The sequence below is a fragment of the Leuresthes tenuis genome, unplaced genomic scaffold, assembly GCF_036924035.1.
Source record: "Leuresthes tenuis unplaced genomic scaffold, fLeuTen1.0.hap1 SCAF_19, whole genome shotgun sequence".
Lineage (NCBI taxonomy): Eukaryota > Metazoa > Chordata > Actinopteri > Atheriniformes > Atherinopsidae > Leuresthes > Leuresthes tenuis.
The window spans coordinates 17,533,858-17,553,988 of record NW_027325373.1 but is presented as its reverse complement, the minus strand read 5'-3'; the positions used below and the strand labels follow the sequence as shown (position 1 = coordinate 17,553,988).

The 20,131-nt window shown below is 37.6% G+C and overlaps 1 protein-coding gene across 2 annotated transcripts in view; it reads right to left on the bottom strand.

Annotated features, from left to right (window-relative positions):
• The window catches only part of fibcd1b (fibrinogen C domain containing 1b), a 101,494-nt gene that overhangs the window by 42,000 nt on the left and 39,363 nt on the right, over window positions 1–20,131 (bottom strand). For both annotated transcript variants that reach the window (XM_072372353.1, XM_072372354.1), the window contains 2 exons: window positions 19,702–19,861; window positions 13,693–13,829 (listed from right to left, as the gene is read on the bottom strand). In XM_072372353.1, the coding sequence (XP_072228454.1) occupies window positions 13,693–13,829; window positions 19,702–19,861 (297 nt within the window). The remainder of the gene's footprint in view (window positions 1–13,692; window positions 13,830–19,701; window positions 19,862–20,131) is intronic.

The window sequence follows — 20,131 nt, the reverse complement described above, 5'->3', positions numbered from 1 at the left end:
AGCTCCAGAAGAACTGAACAGAATTATCTCATAAATGCTTGCTCTTTCAAAAAATAATAATTTAAATGCTATCTCCACTAAAAAGGCACTTTGTCCGAGGCTAATAAAAGGAATTAATTAAATCTCGACAAACTTTTCATCAAATTACCATGGAATCTACAGACTTGAAATCCCAGAAAAGAGATGATATTCATAGAAAAACAATAACAAATGCACAAACACACACAGATGATGTTTCTTATCGATTGTATCATGTTTCCATGATTTTGTGGAGAAATTAAGGGGACCTTAAAAAAAAATCAGGATGAGAAACAAGGGATGTATTAGTTAATTGTTACTCAACAATTTAGCAAGCTCCTGTGCACATGCATCTGTATCATCCAATAAAATACTAACGTGACACGGTGAAGACAAGGGGAAATTGGAAATGTGCACCTCAAGAGGAAATGCAGATGGATTATCGTCAAGGACTCAGTGGTGGGGGGCTGTGATGATATTCAAGTGACAAAAGAATTTCCTTGAGCTGGTACATATTTAGCATGACAAATCCCTTAACATACTATAAAGTACCAGATGGCACCAACAGCCATATTTTCTTAAATCCACATAAAAGAAAGAAAAATCCTGCAGAGCAGTGGTAAAATAATCATCTGAATTACCCCCACCAAGTGTCTTCTCATCATCGTCTTAATCATCATTACTATATCATCATCACTTCTCCACATCATCTTGGGATTGTAGGTTTTCTTCCCCTTATCCTTAATGCTTTTTAAGACATGCATCTTCTCTCAGAGATCATCTTCAAACATATATTTTTCAGCTTGTCTACTGCAGTCCAATGAATGCTGGATTTTCAAGATAAAATATGCATACAGTACCAAAGATAAGCATAGCAGACAACGAGCTAATATAGACAAGCCCATTCTAACTCTGACGGCATCATTATGTCTAGACCCTTTGGTATCAGTATCATTTTACCTGTTCAAACTACATTTTATCTTCTTAAACAAACATATCACTGTGTACGAAGGCAGTAATTCAAAAATCCAAAAGCTAATCCCATAAACTATTAACCTCAATTAAATATTTTCACTGTGCTACTAAATGACATCACTTAGGCCACATGGGCCCATCTTAATAAGATCATTACTGCAATTACATTACATTTTCTCCTGATTAAACCAATTAAAAGACTCAAAAAGAAGAGGAGAAAAGAAAAGAAAAAATGGCCAATATAACAGTGAAAGCAATCCACTATCACTTTATTACTCGTAAATCAGCAGGGTGCCCAAAGTATGTGAGCAAATGTAAGGTCTTGCCAAGCTGGTTTTCCACTGATTACCTATGTTAAGTAGTGAGATTTACATGAAGAATTTGTGCATAAAACATCTCCTAAGGGCAATGAAGCAAGAATCTTTCCTTCAAATAATGACCCTCCTTATCTTACTCCCAGTCGTTTCTTACCCTTTCTCTTCCCTACGGTCATATGAGCTGAACTAGAAAAGACAACAAATTGATAATGCTATGCTGGCTCTTGGTGCATTAACAGAAGTTTAGAAGGCAAAATGGCAAAAAAGGGCTGCCTTAACCCAAAGAACCTCTTTTTAAAAATTTATGTCAGAGGGCTTATGACTTTGTCGGATTACAGTCAGTTCTTAAGAAAATGTGGTAGATAATCATATATGTTCCAACCGCTAATGAATTGAAATCATCTGTGGTTTTTCAGAATTATTATACATGGCAATCATGCACATTTCTAAAGCTTTGAAAAAGACAAATTCCATCTTGCATTGTACATAATGGAGAGCCACCTCTCTTCTGACTAAGACCAATGAAACACTCCTCACACTAATACTAACTCTTTTCCACTGACACAGCTACACCTCAACAAATTCTTCAATATAAACGATAGGAGACATACTCATAATGGAGGTATAATTTTAGTCTTTATTAGGTCATGTATCAAAGGTCAGCAGACATCCATCCTTGAAGGTAGCCTCTTTGTCTTATGTCTCCTTCACACAGTGGTTCTGTCATATTGCTGTAAAAAAAGAAGTCCTCATTAAGCCGCCGCTGCTTTTGGTAAATTGCAGAGACGAGACAGAGACATTCAGCACTGAATTGGTGTGTGCTTACAAACAGTAAACCGGTGTTGCAGAATCAGGTGAGTACCAGCAGCTCATCAACTTTGATTCCCCATTCCGCCTCTGTATTTGCAGTACACAGATGCTCAACAAAGGCACACTGGTTATGCTTTAAATGGTACATGTGAAAAGATCATTCTGGCTGGCATAGTAAATTTGAGGGTCGTGCGCGACCAGCGAACCAGTGATAAGCCCGCTGCAGTAGCTACCTGTTGCCTTGAATCGTTTAGGCAGTGAGAAACTATCCAGTGATCACATGATGCTTTACAGCAGCAGGTGAACCAACAGCAGCAGTTTAGTTCACTATTAGGTCACCCTTCTTGTGTTGCTGGCCATCGTTTCCTCCACGATAAGTCTCTCTCTGAGACTGGTGATGTTCTCTGAGGTTTAATTGTATGTTGACCCTAAAGGTGAGAATCTGTGTGTGTATGTGTACGTGTTGCCTGGAAACATAGAGCTTACTTGGACACCAATCATTTTCCTTCACATGTTCCAACAAGAAAAACAAGTGCTCAGAATTAGGAGGTCGAAGGAGGGATCTTATTGAGGACTGAACGAACATGTCGACGGTGGGATAGTACAAAGATACATTTTACAGTATGTTTTTGTATGTTTACAAGTGTCAGTCCAGGCTATTTAGTTCCAATGTACAACCTTTTAAACCTTAATACAGCTCAGTAAAGATATAGGTCTATTTATGTTCTCACCAGCGCACAGTCTGTTTTCCTCTTTGTATTGAAAGCCTGTTTGGCCACACAAGTCTGTGTAACAGCAAGCAAGTTCTAGGTTTTCCTCAACAGAATAACCTACTTTTGAAAGACATTTAAAAAACAAAGGAATATGAGGAATTGGAGTCTGTTCTCACCTGGATCCAGGGGCTATTTTTTTTTAAGTTAGAGTTAAATTCTTCGGCTCTGTGACCCTCAATTGTAATCTAAGATCATACATTTAAGCTTAAATGTACAAATAATGTCTTTCGAGTATATGTTCAGTGCTGCATGTGGATAAAAAGCCAAACAGGTCTTTTTCAACTGACTTCCTCTTGGACCTACAGCATTATTCTTACTATATGTTTCTGATAAATGCATGTTTTTTTTTTAAAGCAAGCAATTAAATCTTGTATAGTGTCATGGAAAAAGATTTTAGGTCTATACTTGATTAGAAATGGTACATATCTGAACTTTTATGTTTAAGTTAAGTACAATAAGAGTGCTTTGGGAACAGTATTCTGTTAAAAACCTTTCATTCAATAGCTGACCAGCATAGTGGAAGAGAAAATTGTTTGAGCCACAAAACACGTCTTAAGCTTTATCAGCAAGGGAAGTAAAAAAAGCCATCTTGTTCAGAATGTCTCTGTGAATTTACATGCACTTTTATGGTTTTGCACTGTTTACTGTGGCTCAAATGTTTTATTGAGTCTCTGCAGCTATGGTATCTCACCAACCTGCTACACAAACATTTCAACTGACAATTCCTTACGCACAGTATCTGGCTAGAGGGCTTTACCTGACATCAAAGTTGTTTTAGTGAAGGTCAGAAGCTATTTCTATGTGGGGCAGGCGATGCTCCAGCCATAGACATTCTGAGATCTGTAGCTGTGACAGAGTGGCCATTTTATTTAAGGGCTGAGCAAAATTTCTGTGGTTCACATACACAACTTTAAGTACATTACTTTTCAAAAACTGAGCTAGAAAATCCCAGTGATTGCAAGCTATGTTCATTTATGTGCATATGTACTCCTAGAAAAGTCAATATTTATGGATTTTGGAAGAGGGTGCAATTACATATGTCCACTTCTAGATGCATCTTTGTTCTCTTGGGGCACAAAAGGAGGCGCAGCATAATAGAAGCTTAAAAAAACCCACATATATTATTTACATCACATATATATAGATATCTATATCTATAGCTATATCTATATATGTATATAAATAATCAGACCAAGTATTCTGTACAGGGTTAAATCTGCTTGAATCACAAAGAAAAAAGCTGCATTTTGTGTATGATTTGGCACATCTTTAATGTTTTTACTCAATATAGATGACTCAATGTATAGCAAAAAGATAAAGATGCATATTTCATGTTCATAGTTTTGCTTCCTTTCTTTGGATTTATTGTACGACCACATACACTTGGTCATCAATAAAACTACTGAAATGCCATCATTAGCGTAGATCTTCCTTAACTTTACTCAGTAAAGAAGGCTTCTTCCTCCAGGAGCTATTCCAGACAGTACAATGGCAGAGAGGCCATCCAGATGATGTAAAGTACCTTTGAGGGGGACAGTGGTTGCTATAACAAGTTCTGTCAGAATGTCTGTGTCAGCAAGTCACTATAAACTAAGTATTAGGCATTAAAATGTCATTTGTGTTGTTCCACCCGAGTCAAGGGAACTCTGTGACTGTTTTTCAAAAAAAGTGAGCCCAGTGCTAAAGTACTACAACCCCTCACAGCACATCAAATAAGATAAAAAAGGAATAATCTCTGTGGAAGAAACACTGGAAAATATAAACACATTGCACAAAATAAAATAATGCAAAATAAAAACAAAAAAACACAGCAATTTGAATATGTTGAGTTTTAGATTAAGTTTTTCAGTATTTATTAGTATTGACCAAGGACTGTTAAGTGGAAAATCTGCAAACCTTAATGACCATCTCACCCAACACTTGCTCTTGGGCTATAGCACTGGCATGATCACATTAAGCTCCCTGTAATCTCTGTAGTAGATGAAGGCTACTTAACAAGCAGCCTTAAGCTCTTCAGCAGGCTTTCTGTCAACTACAGGGAGCCTGCAGCGTGTGCAGACGGACACCCTGACTGACAGACCAGAACACAGGAAAGAATAAACACAAGCACTCCAAAGCTAATTCTGAGAGATTTACAATCTGGCGTGTCACTGGGTGGAAAACAGGAAATGTGCCAATAGCTTGTTATCTCCTGGCATATACGCACTGTGAGCACACTATGTTTGTATGTTTGGTGCACTGGCAACAGATGTCACTTGATGATGCTCTATACTGACTACCGAACAATAACTGGTAACATTTCCACATAGTGACAAAATGTCAACCGAGAGAATCGAATTCAAATGAACAAAGAAAATAGATAAATAAAGACAACTCAATTAAACGTATGAGGAAAAATAATATACTCTGGATATGAGTATAAGAATATAAACATATATATTCATTAGAGAGGTTAACATATTTTTGCCACAAATATAATTGTAACATTGGATTATTTCCCTACTGTAAAGGCAAAATACCTGGTAAAAAAATGTCTTATTAATTCATTTTTCTATCATTTGTTTAACTGGATTCCTGCATTCAGTTTTTAGAATAAGAAAAGTCAGACACAAATAGAAAATTTGAAAGGGTGTCAAAAAAATATGAACAAGATGGACCTAAAAATAAATAAATGAAGCAAGCCTTGAGGCTAATATAATCAGCTCTATGAAGAAGATAGATCAAAGCGGTCTAGCAGAGGGATTGCTAACAATTTGATTACGTTGTTGAGAGTATTGATGATATGGTGACAAATTCAACACTGTCTGATGAAAGTGCTCATAAATCCACAGTTGTCTGCACAATTGCTATCTTCAAAGAGGAGTGGAAACATCTGTTGGTGAGCGTTTTATAATCCTATCAGAAAGACAGATGTGCTCTAAACACAGTAGCAGCAGGCAACAAGAAAGGACAGAGAAACACAGTCTGCAAACGCCCTGTCTCTCTATCACCCTCTCCCTCATGCACACATTAAAATAAATTCTGCATTTACATGTACTTAAGATTACTCCTGGCTTCCAACAGTTATCTGATTACTGCAACATAATATAAACAGAAAGTCAGTTTTTTCTTTTTGGGTTAAAGGATGAAGGGAAAATGGGTTAACACAGGTAGATCTCTGCTAAGTCATGCAAACATTCTTAAAAATGTGAGTGTGCGTGCTAAAATCCCAAGGCAGCTCAGGACTTCAGCATCACAGAGACAAGAAAGGACAACAGAAAAGTCATTATACCCAAATCACTAAAGCCTCTATCTGGGTGAAAAAACCCCAACTCTAACTAACTGACTGAATCACAACTGATGGCAGGCTTTTGTAAAAATGAAAACACAATTGTCTATAGGCATGCTACCCAGATAAGAAAGATTGCTCAGCCCTAACATGTCCCACACCTCTAGTTTGAATTGTTTGAATGACACCATTGTCAAATGTAATTGTGTCTTGTAGCCACATATCTACCTGGCATAGCCCTAATCTAGATTTTCTTCGGGTCTTTGGGCCAGGGCTGGCTTTCAAAACACTAGCAGTAAAGCACGTCAATGCTGGCTTATGACATTTGGGCCGCATGTGTCCCACAACGCATGTTGTAACCTAAGCTGGGCTCAGCTCATGATTCTTGCCCCACATAACACTCACCAGTGCTGTAACTTAGCCCTAAGTGCCAAAAGTAGCTCATATTAGACCCTAATGTGTCTACTCTATGAGTAGCAACTATTTGCTAACACTATCACACTGACATATTCATTGTGATAGGGCAGGCTAACATTTATGGTTTTATTTTGGAAAAAGATTCAATGACACCAACTCTAGGTGTTGGAAATTGAAAGGATTTCTAGAGTCAGGTTGTATGGATATCTATAAAATTCACAAAATTCATCATGAAGAGATTTTTGAGATTTTTGATCAGCTCGATATGTCTGAGAAAATATTACAAAACCAAAGTCATTCATCTTGGCACAATTTTTCTACAGAATTTGATGGAAATCCATGTTAAATTAGTATATGAATATAACATTCATATCCAAGTCCAACAGCAGTGATAGGCCACAGGAAATGGGGCAAATGTTACAGTTAGGCATAGTGGGCAACTTCCACTGATTAATTAAAGCTCTTCCTACAACTAAATGTGATCAGTTGTTTTTTTTTTTTTTAATCACACACATCATCCATCAGCTTTGTAAAGCGTTCACTCCCTTATGTTTTCACTGGATCAGAAATAGAGAGGTATTTGTTTGCTTTTTCTCGCCTCCTTTACATGGAGCAGTGTGATGGCTAGAATTAATTTTGGATGAATCAGAAGCAAAAGAGAAAGCCAGAGAGAGGACAGCACAATTCAGGCTATTGGAGCGCAGGTGCTTGTCTTCCATCATTATGCCATGGTAGTTAATAAACACACTGATTGCTTGTTGATATAAAAGAAACGATCAGCTGTCCTGCTTGCCAACTCAGAACAGACCAGAAAATATGTTCATTAAGTACTAAAAATTACGAGGCATATTGAAATGACACCCACAGTAACATGATATGAAGACATAACTTTACTTTGAAGATACCATTCCCTGACCAAAAAAAAGAGAAGAAATATATTACCTTCCATAATCAGTCTCTACCAACTCATCTTACTATTACTAACGATTGTGTCCAGTGTTACTTATCACGTTAATCCTTACTTCTGTCATCTGGGGGGTCGCAGTCAGATCACTCAGCAAGAGGAAACATAAAAATGAGTGGATAAGTGAAATTGTGACTGGAGTTTCAGGTACATTTTCCTGTGAAAATGTAAATATCAGTCATTTTCTGTATACAGGGAAACAGCTGCATCTTCAGAGTTTAAGGTACTGTAATCTCAGACTACAGTTTGACCTATAGTTTGGAGTTGTAGACGACATTGGTCTTTGGATGTTTGGCAAATACAAACTTTGAAATTCAATTTACTTGACAGTGAGGCTGTCAATGAATAATGAATAATGAATGCTCATCAGTTATTGAAAAAAAACAAACCTAAAAGGGAACCCAAGTTCAACACTAGACCAAATTTTACAATGGAATATATGCAATAAACAAGCATAGTATAATAGATGAAATGGCTTCTTTCAGTGCTGGGAACACACCTACACCTCTGATGCTGGAAGTCTGTATCTGCTCATATAACAGCGAGAAAAATGTAAAATTGCTGAATGTCACTGCATCAGTCCTCTTAGAGATGTCTAACCTTTCCCCACATAACCTTCAACCAGCTCTAATGGCACTAATATCATAAAGGACATGTCTAACACAATACCTGTGATTATGCTACCAGCACCATGGACAGCTCATGCTCTCTCAGCACCGCACACTATCTGTCCATTTCAGTTACAGATGGTACAGATGAAAGCATACGTCATCATACAGAAACATATATAACAAACACATTTGCATCCGATTAAAGAAATGCACAAAATCTGAAGACGAGGAAAACAATTGTATCTTGAACAAGTTGAACTCTAAAATTTCTTATTCGCATGCCCTTCAAAACATTTTGAGATAAGAGACAGCAGCACAAACACCCATTCTGGATTTGCTTTATTTTTTTTCAAACCAATAAACTAGCAGATAAAATATTGAAGAACCTCTGAACCATAGAGATACTGAAAAGCCTATACTGTACACTCTGAAATGCTCAAAAGGCACTCCAAACCTCTAAAGGGGTGATAGAACATGCACACAATCATACATTCAATCTCAAACTTTTACATTTCAGTTCTTAGCTGAATTGAATATTTGAGAGTGATTGCAGTGCTTCTGATAAAAGCACCATTTGATAATGCAGACCTGCACAGCACTCTGATATATCTACTCTCATTCATTATTAATGGCATTGGTCATTTTTAGTCCCTTCCTTTTAACAAATAAAATAGTAATAATAGAAGACATTACCCTGAGCCACGAGGCTGTATCTAAATGGCATTTGAAATCTCGCTTTACTGAAGCATGTAGTCCACTTGCCAAATAGTTTGCTCAGTAAGAGATTATTTATGTACTGTTTTTAGTAATTGTGTCTGACAATGAGAAACTGAAAGCACAAATGAACACACATTTACTGTCCTCAGACATGACTGATTCTCTTTTTCTCAGGTGTTTTAAAGTGATATTGCTGCGGATTGAAGAATATTGCCCGACTGATTTTCTACAGGCAGTTTGTGTGGTAGCCCATATGTCTCATTTTGTGTGACGAGGGGTGTGGGGCCTACTAATGACAGCTCTTTTCTTTCATGTCCTATCTGCCATCACCCTTCCCACCTTTGGACCTGTGGACAGTCTCCAGAGCCTGAGTTATGGCAGTGGAAAAATACCGACCAATTTCCTTTAACAACCATTTCCATCAATTTGTAATAAGGTGTCTGCTCTTTTCCTTTTAATTCAACATAACGTCATCCCTTCATAACTGCATTACTTCATGTAAAGTTGATCAGTGCGGTATTTACTCTTATAAAAAAAGGTAAAACTTATGTTATTTTTGTAACATGTCATGTTTTTTTTTTAAGAAAATGCCCTCTTTCGCACAGAGGACACTATTAATGCACATATTACTTCAGACATATTTCTTATTTCTGCCATCATTTAGAGAGTTTTTGTTTTCAGCCGATCTTTGCTGGAAGGGTTGTGTTGCTCTGCCTTTTAAAATTCCCCAGAGGTGTTGTGTTGGAATCAAGTCAAGTGACACAATAGGCCATCTCATGGCTTTCATGTTTTGCTTCTTTCGAAACATTGTGTGGTTGTGTCAGCCAGTATGTTAGCACACTAATTGGCACTAACTCATCATTAGTGTTCCATGTCTGTGCTATATGGTCAGGGCGATACATTCAATGTGGTACTCATCCCCAGGTATGCACAAAAAATGTGACGCAGAAAAAAATAAATTCATCTCGGTCCCATGTGAACAAAGAATGACTTTTTCATGTTCTTTAAAAAGTTTTGTCTTGCTATTTTGTACCGAGATGGACCAATTCTTTTCCTCCTCTTTCAAGTCATACATATATTTGGACAGCTGTCATAGAAATAAGAAAAATCCAGTGAGAGCCCCTCTGCTAGGTCTGTGGCAGAGCTATATCGTGCAAGTATTGTCCATGTTGTTCATTTTAGGATTAAGGCCTCTGAAGCTTATAGAATAACTGGATTTTACTCACTTCTATAAGTATATGGAGTCTCATTTTAATGCTGGTTATATTAATCCCAGACAGTTAGTCAGCATATTTACATGGCACTAGAAAAACAAAACCAAAAAGGAAATGTTAGTCCAACCAAAACTGCACTTTTAAAATACATGTAAACATGTTAGTTTGACCAAAATAACACATCATTCTGTATCTTCAGTAAGACTGTTAAACAGATCAGAAAGTGTCAGCTTGTGGTCACCCTGCTCTAAAGAAATCCTGAATCTATAACCGCAATTTCATTTGAAAAATCACTATTCAAGTAACTTAAAGATGATTTCTGTGCAGTGATTTTGGCAATTTTAGAAAAGGTAAGAAACAGCAAAATACACCAATCAGCCATAACATTATGACCACCTGCCTAATGTAGAGTGTGCTCGCCTCATCCTGCTAAAAGAGCTCTGACCAGTCAAGGTGTGGTGAAAGAACATCTGAAGGTGTCCTGGAGTGTCTTGTACCAGGAGCTTAGCAAAGAATCCTTTGGGCCCTGTGGGCAGTGGGTCCGGTTCTCGTGTATTGGACTTGCTTTCCGCAGACGCTGTCAGAGCCCATCAGATTGGCATCTGGAGAGTGTAGAGGTCAGAGGAACACCTCAGGCTCTTTGACATGCTTTTTAGCCCTTCCTAAACTGTTTTACAGGGCTCAGTGATGTCCCTCTGATGTCTCTCTCGTTACGGGAGAGGTGTTGTCATACTGTGGGTGGTGATTGGTCTGCAGAAATGTTTAGGGAGGTGTCAAAGTGAAATCCATATGGGTTCCAGGATGCAGGTTTTCCCAGCAGAACATTGCATTGGATCAAGATGAGCAGTGTTGCTAATTTACCTGTCAGTGGTTTTAATGTTATTGGTTACATTTTATGGTATGTACTGTCTCCACGTGGATGTCATGGGCAGCCTGCAAAAGCACAGGCATTTCATATGGGTAATAAATTGTGAGCTTTATTAAAATTAAGTATAAATCTATTGCGTGTAACTACAGGACAGATTTGATTCGTGATCTTCATTGAAGTAGATGTATTTAGGTAAGGGCAAGAGCAGGAACAGATAGATGAAAAAACCTTTTCCTGAAGGTCATAATTGATCGATACTATAATTGTGCTGATTGAAATCTAACTCCAGAGCCACTTAAGATGGCTCCATTATCCCAAAGATTGCCTAAGGGACACCTTTTTACTGCTAATACAGCTAAAGAGAAAGATTCTATTAAAGGGTATATCTGAAGAGCGCCACTTCAGAGAGTGGGGGAAAAGTAAAATGGTGCTCCCCTATTGTGTTTTTTATGTCCTCGTTTCACACACTCTCTCCCTGTCAGACTCAGATATTTTCTTCAACCCTTGTCTTTGTCCCGAGTGAGTCCTGCTTTCTCCTCAGTTCCCTCCCTTTTCCAAATAACCTGCTCATCTCTCAGTCTGTCTTTAGCAGTCTCTGCAACAGTATGTCAAACTATGCTAATGAGGTGGCAGCATATGGCTCATTCCTTATTTAAGCCCAGCAGACAGTAAGCCACTCATCTCACCAAAAATCTTGCTACCTGCTCGTGTTGGACTTCATGCTGATCTCTTAATGAGGCTCAAAGATTGTCTCAAGCAGCTCAACACACCAGGAAGGATCAGGAAGTGCTATGTTATCACCTGAATCTAAGCTGCTATGCAAATCCTTTTATTGAATGCTGTGCAAACACTGGCCGCTTAACACTTGCGCAGCCTTTAAAACTGGGGGGGCGACGACACATGAAAGCACACTTGCTCTCACAAACAATTTTTTCTTTAGGGCCAAACAATTTTGCTCCAAAAATTCTGACAGCCCTGTACGCAGCTCTATTCTATCGTGCGGTGCTAAGCACTCTGTCACTATGACAGTCCTGCTTTATTTGATGATACAAGGGTATGACCTTGCCTATCTCAAACAGTTAGTGACAGATTTACAAGTACACACATTAATGGACACACAACTCACTGTTGTTGTAAAACTCGACAGTGTATAGAATATAGAGATATTTTGGTTTGCAATATTTTAAGTTCTAATGGTATGAAATGATAGAAATTGCAGGCAATGATGTTTGGCAAAGTTGTTTAAATTTTTTTTTTCTTAGCGGAAAAATTGAGACATCTTCAGACGTTCATAACATTTTCAGAGACTTTGCATCAATATGCTGTTAACAAGACAGCATAACATCCGCAACTTAGAACTAAATGCTACGAATGTATTCAGTCCCTCAAAGCACATGGAACATGTTTCCAGCTGCTTGCATCACTTTGCTTCACACAAACAGATTACTTGCATAAAAATGTTTTTCTACAGATTTCAAATCAGCTCCTGTAGGCTTTTATAAACTGCATCACAACCCATGTTAGAAAAAAAAGAAAGATGGAATTATGTGGCTGAAATTTCAAACTCTAAGTGCTACAAGGCTTTGGTTTTCTATTAAGAACTGTTCTGCTTTCCCTGAGCACAGCTGCAGTATGCTTCAGAACAAAGAGAAGAAGAAAGAAAGGCCCTGACCAGTGAGAATGTGTTTGTGCAGGGTAAGATATACATTTAAACTATACTTCCAAATATAACTTCAAAAAGTCGTGTGTTGGTATTTGTTCACCTCACTGTCTCCACCAAAAAACACACAACTGTCAGTATTTAGTCTCACTTATTTGGTGATGTTTATTACGTAAGTCCAGACAGATGTTGTTTTTCGAGGCAAGACAAAAAAAACCCATGAAAAACATGCTCGAAGAAGCCATAAATGTCTCCTCTCTATATTTTCATTTAAGGAATGCAAAACTCTCTTAAAGCATCACCTCACAAAGACAGAAAAGAAGGAATTACAAAAGACAAGCAGGTGAGGAATTTGTATTGAAAAAAATCTTTCTTTTTGAGTTTGAGGCACAATGAGGAATTGGTTTACACTTCTTTTGAAAAGAAAAAAAAACAGAAAAACCCTCTGAATTTACTTAGATGTGCTGTCTGTGCACGCTGTCTCTCATAAGCTATACGAATATGTGGAGAGACATTTCAGCTTAAGCATACAATTTAGATTACAGCCTGTTTTGAGTCTGCATATTTGATACAATGGCACCATTTTATTTGCCTGCTGTAAAAAAAAAATCATGATTCATTCCAAATATCTTGCTCTGTCTCTCATTACTGTTTCAATGGCTTTCTTCATTCTGCTCCTCTTTTCATTTTTTCTTTCTGCACTATACATGTTGACATTTTTTAAATGGGTCATGTTGGAACCTGTGCTTAATATCGTTTCACTCTCCAGTGATAAAACTAAGTCAGTATAATTGTATATCTAGCAAGTCATCAGACAAATGGCATGACTCTTACTTAAATGGAAGTAATGTTGCAGGTAGATTAATTCTCAGTGAATCACTTTTTGGGAAAATGTAATATACAAAAGTGGATTCATAATAATAGACAAGGTGAATAGGCCTGTAGCTCTCCACCATTTTCCTGTCTTTATCTTAAATGTAGCATTTGAGAGAGTGTTTTTACTTTGGGGAGAAGCAACTAAAGCTTGAAAGCTCTGTGTTTGTCCACTGTTATACATGTGTGTGCTTTCCTCTGACTCACTGTCCAGCCACCTCCGTCGGTGGTCATGTCGCAGTAGACCTGGAAGCCTGTGGAGTGGTGAACAGGAAACACGGAGTAGATGCCATCTTCTCTTTGACCATTGGCATACAGATCGCTGCAGTCTCGGGGGCGTGAGCCTTGAGAGAAGTGGAAGTAGGGAACATTGAATAAATCAGGTCCAACATGGATTTCAAGGGGTAAAAAAGCAGTCTGGCCTCTGTTTACTGTCAGATATTGGTGAAGCACAACTATACAGAAAACATGAAGGATCAGTTTGGGTTGTGTTCCAAATTATTTATGTCATACCATACCGTAACATTCATGTCATGTCAACCTGAAGGTGTCAGCGTACACAATTTATCTATTCAAAAACAAATGAGAAGCTAGAGAATATCTGTTTTGAAAAGAAAGACAAAAAGATAACGGTGAGATGGACCTGAGGGGATTAATCATATAGAAAATGCATCAAGACTAAAAGAGATTGAGAAATAAAGGGTTTAAAAAGGTTAAGATTTGGTTAAAATGAGGACAGAGCAGCACAAAAGTAGGGCAGATCACAGAAAAACAGACTAAAGGAAGGAAGAATGTATACGATGTTCAAAATTCAAGAAGACATAAAAAGGAGAAGACGTGACAGTGAAAGACAGAGCTTGTGTGCAAGAGCAGAGCAGAACAGTGGCACCTTTGTCTGTGGCTAAAAAACCCATCTTTCCCAAGGAAGCAAGAAAGGAACTCTGTGATGAAGACGGTGTTATAGATTATGCATGCAGCCTTCACAGGGTCAAACTCTTGAATTTAAAACAACTGGAGAGTTCTTAAAAAGGCCTTACAAGAACTTTTTTTTTCAGTCCCTACACGGTATGAAATGTTTGCCCCCCATGATGATTTTCTGTTTCGTAATGTAATCCTCAGCTAATAATTTCCACCTACCATCATTGTCACACATAAATACTAACAACTCCCATTTCTCCTTTTCAACACAGAAACTGAAGCTGTCTGAGTTCAATGGGACAAAAAATTGAAACAGACTGCCATCATTATTTAAGAATTTGGAGTTTTACAACAATGACTTTTCAGTTTAATGATCCCTTACAGTAGAAAAGATATCCTCCCAGGCACCCCCTTATTGATCGTAGTGATAATGCAGGTTCCCTTTTGCTTCGCTTGTGTCACAGTGACAGTACAGCTCAAAAGCATTTAATTGGAGAAGTAACAAGGAGGGTAATTTTCAAATTATCTAGAAAGAAAGCTGCACTGTCTTACTTGCTTAAGCTCAGGGTAGGAGACTGAGCTATAAAAATGTATACTAGCTTAGTTTATAGAAATAAAGCTTAAATCTTAGGGATTCAAATAGTGAGCATGCTGAGCTGCAGAAACAAGAATGATTCATTTCATCTGCTCCACCAGGTCTTATATCTACATTTTCATTGGTGTTGCCTTTTGAGACAATTAACTGCTCTTGTGCTCTTGCACTACACAGAGAATCACTGTAGATGCGAAAGAACAAGACTATAAATGTCAATTAAAAAAGTTGCAGTATATTAACATTGGAACAGTGTGTATTAATGTCTTCCGTGGCCAAAAACAACCAAAATAAGTAATAATTTTCTCAGGTAGTCAAGAAATTTGCCTAAACCGTATTTATATTATAGATCAGGTTTATTACCAAATAGCGATGATGTTTCCAAAGATCTCTACGATGGTATTGCATAATCTTGACATTTTTTTTACATTTTAGGGCATCCCCACAGATTAAGAAGGATAAGGCCAGTGATGGTTTCCGGTTATCTAATGTTAACAAATTATATGAAAACAAATATACAATGTGTTTTTCCGACATTTTCTAGGTCCTCATTATATCTATTATTTATATAATAAAAAGCTCAAAAGACCTGGTAGCTTTTAATGTGACTCAGAAAAAGGAGCAAAACTTTCAGAGTGCCACCGCAACCATGAAATATGTCCCGCATCTAATGTTTTATTTCTTGCTTTTCCTGTCTCCTAATGCAGAACTCTTAAAAGCAAATAATATATATGGTAGAAATAAGGACAGAATAGACTAAACCTTTCTTGTAAGCCGTTCTCTGCAAAGACTGAACTTTGGATTGGAATATGAGAGAGTCACTGTGCCACACACAACACAGCAAAGCCAGGCAGTCCACAAACCAAAAAGTGGGACTCCTATGACGGTTTCATTCAACTCAGAAACCCTGCTGTAGTTGTAGCAGAGACGGGCTTCAGTGCTGTCAGGTTGGAATTCATATAACTTTGAAAATATAATATGTTCTTTCGGGAATCGAAAGCAAACAGAAAAGAAATGAATTCTTCAAAAGTTCACAGGCACAGTGGGAGAGAAAGTCAGTCAAAGATATTGATGGGTGTGTCTATAGACTGTAAGAAAGTACCTCACAGTTTGACGTATGAATGCTGCTATATATTTAAAATTAAAAGTGTGAACTAGTAAGTTTTGTGTTGGGTATACAAGAAGCAAACAAGAATTTATTGTTTATCTAGTAAGCATGAGGAGGTAGAGAAGAGGATTAGTTAAGTTTTTTTTAGGTAATTATTGACACCAGTTAAAATGTCAAGACTCTGCTTCACAAAAACACTGATCTGGTGCCAGTTGCCTGACTGTAGATTGTCCTGAAAGGAGCTCTTAGCAGCAACAGTTGTGGAAACCTGTAGAGTGCTGCATTTTAAGATCTTGGTATACTTAACACACAGCACACAGTTTATGCATGCACATTCCATTTAATGAATTTTAAATGTACTGGTTTACTCTCATGATCTATTTGTGCAATTATGGTGACCACAGGTGCAGCCACGTGCAGCTTGGAAAAGAGGCTGAACACACTATTAGTAAGAGGATCACAGAATCAGCAGATGGCATCAGGGCAAGCTTCAGTAATGACCAGTCACATGTGCGACCCTCTTCGTCTTCAAAAGCAGCAAAAGATCAAATTACGGCGAGGAGGCTGAGGTCTACAATAAACATAAACATCACACAAAATGACATACGCAATTTAGCCAAAGGGAAAAAGACTAAAAAAAGCCAATGAAACCATGATGCCTGCTACCTATGTGTAACAGTGTGGTTGTATTCATTTATTTTTTCTATTTGTTTTTCTTGTTCATTGCACTTTGCTGTTGTGTGCACAAAAAATTCCTGAGCTGCACGCCTTTTTCTTCAATGCCCCACATTCTGTATCGAAGTATGGGTCAGGTCAAGTCATACATAGACAAGGTGGGTCCACAATCAATTCAGTGGCAGTCGCAGGTAATAAATTGGTTTGTGCTGAGCTTTGGGCTCACAGATTCAGGTTTGCTGAATCTAACATAGCTGGAATCTAAATCTGTAAAACAAGCTTACAACTGTAAATCTTCACCACAGTATGGTTTTCCTTTCTGTTATCCTTCTCTTTGTCATGCTGTGTGCAGAGAAGTGTTGAGAAGTGTTCACAGACACATACAGATGAAATCCAAAGCACTTAACCTAGTAACATAAATTTTGGAACTTTGATTTTTAATTAGAAAGCCTCCAAAGAGGATGATGACAGGAGATTAGAATTATTCCTACAAACTGATGGATTAGTCATTATACTTTTACTGTTAAACTCTGGTAAGTAACTGACTAAATAACTAACTTTATGCAGTTTTACATCCAGACTCATCAGTGGGAAGATTTAAGTAATTATAAGTAATTATAAGTTGCTGCTTAGCCATCATTACAAATCACACACATTCTGAAATCAGCAATAAGGAAACACATATCATTCCTGGCTGCAGAGTGATGGCTACAGGGGTCTGCAATAAATTGTAAGGCGAGCATCTAACATCCTGATGTTCATCGTAAGCTGCCCACTCATCAACTGCTGTAGTAGTAGGGAGATGCCTTTGCTCAACAGTTCATCCTCCTATGGGTTTAGTTTATAGGGGAAAAACTCCCTTGGCCACAGTAAAATTGTGTATTGATGCAAAAACAATGAGTGATACAGGTTTGACACCCACATAACAGCTCTCTTTACAACCTAGAAGAGGCTCAAATATGGATTAAGTTTTTTGTATTTTACGATCAGTAGGACTGCACCAGGAAATGAACAATTAGGCACAGCTACTAAAAATAGGACTATGTCTGTCGAAAGTGGCATTAGAGGCTTTGCCACTGCAGGGGAGCAGATATTCATGTCGGAGTTGCTTTTAAAAAGGCTCTAGATTTATGATGCTCTGTCCATGGTGCTGAACCCTTGAGCTGGTAGATCATTTAGTCTGACAGTTTTTTCTTCACATTTAGGTTGCTTTAAGAAATCCATGGCTAAAACATGTCACTGTCAAGCACTCTGTGGCTCTTTAGATGAAGAAAGCCAGAATTTCAAGTGGCAATAAATTATAAATCAAATATAAGTAGAAGGTTCCTCAGGGTCTTAGTGCTATTCTAATTGCAAAATGGACATAACATTAATTTTTTTTTTTGCTTTAAGCTAATATTGCCTACTCCCTTGCATGTAAAGGGAGTAAAAGTGCTGTTTTTATTAAAAACATTTTAGAATACCAGTCCTTCAAATCTGAGTCAAATATGTTTCTCTTTTTCTGTCATAGACATTGTATTTATTTCCTTCCTAAGACTCATATTGTTTCTTCAGCAAAAGCTTAAGCAAACCACTCAATGTTAAAGTTGATTACTTTTGTTTCCAATAATGTTAATATTTAGCTTGATGGTCATCTGACTGAAATTGTCTTTGTAGGAATAATGAAAACAAAATCAGCCTAGTATCCATACTCCAGCTACCACAACAGTGCTGTTGTAATAAACACTAAAACCTTGTCCAAGAGGTTTATTTCACTGTGTTACAAAATTATGTATTACCATGGTAAGATATAAGCAAAATAGTGCAATAAATATACAATGAAATGCCATGAAAAACTTTAAGCCTATAATGAGAGCTTTTTCAGATTAGTGATGCAACTTTATATTCAGTGAATGGAACTGTGCATTTAATAAACTGAGATTTCCTTTGCACAAGAGAATAAGATTGTTTTTGCCCCTGTTGCTGTTACCATTAACGGAGAGTCACGAGACAACAAATTAAAAGTAAGCTTGAAGAAATGATTTCATAATAATGTCAACAAACTTGGTAAGATCTAAAGAATAGTTTTCACATCATCTGGTTTATAATTTATTGCCAGTTGAAATTCTGCTTTGTTTCCAGAAACTGTTTACTGATTGCTTCAGAAAATCTGATTAAGGCACGATAATTCTCAGCTGGATCATGAGGCATGCACTGTGTGGAACTAATTAGTGTCCCGGTGGTGCACTTTCTCAGCAAAAAGGACAGAGCTAGCAACCCTCTGAAAATAGTTTTTACTTTTCTTTTTAAAAATAAGTAATAGTAATAACACTATTTCATTAATTGTTTCCACTGGAAAGCAAAGTTATGTTAAGACTGCTTTAAAAATCTGAATCTGAATCCACCTCTTAGTATAAATTAAACCGTGTATTGATCATAGGTGGCATAAATATAGGAATGTAATTACAAATGTCTGGCATTCCTCCATAAAAAGGCAAAGGAAGACTTTAGATTTGGTTGAACATTACCAGGAGCACTTCTAAGAAATATAAAAAGTACAACAGGTATCAGATCATTTCTCAGTTTTGCATGTGTTGGTATGATGCTACATATTTCGGAGCTTTGAAATACCTTTACTTGTATATGCAACATTGAAAGCCCATGATTTGCATTTACAGATTTATGAAACATTGACTGGATTTTCAAGTTGTGCCTCTAACATTAAAACTGTCGCTCTTCTCCCCTGTTATTGCAAGCTGAATCCTGCTCACGAGGAGCCTTCATTCTGCGCTCCTTGGCTACCTGTAAAGGCAAATCTTGGAGGGGACTGCTACTGGGTATACTATGCATGGTTAAAAGCCTTCCAATGGGATAAGGCCAGAGACATCTGTTCTAATCCTGCCTGACAGTTACATAAAGACAAACCATATCTAATTTATCTTACCATTGGAGCAGCCCTTCAAACGAGCCCCACGGACTGGTGCCCTTTGTAAGTCAGCCTTGACTCGTGCCTTCAGACCCACGTTCTCCTTCTGCATGGCATTGAGAGCATCACTGACTGAGTTCACCACTTTCACCATGTTAATCTGACTGTCTGACAGTAGCTGCAACAAACACAAAGTGGGAGAGAAGAACAAATATCCACAGTTAACAGTTGATGATCAAATAACTCCAAGTTCCCTTTGCAGCACTTTTCCTGCAACCATTTTACAAAGTGGGCCAGTGGTTTTAGTACCTCCAAGACAGTCAGTGTTTATTTCTCTGCATTATGTACATTGCATGTCAGACATACACAATAAAACTGAGTTGTTTCTTTGGAAACTCAATTCTTAAGATCTTTATTATATTAAAGCAATTTCTGACTCTCTCAAGGG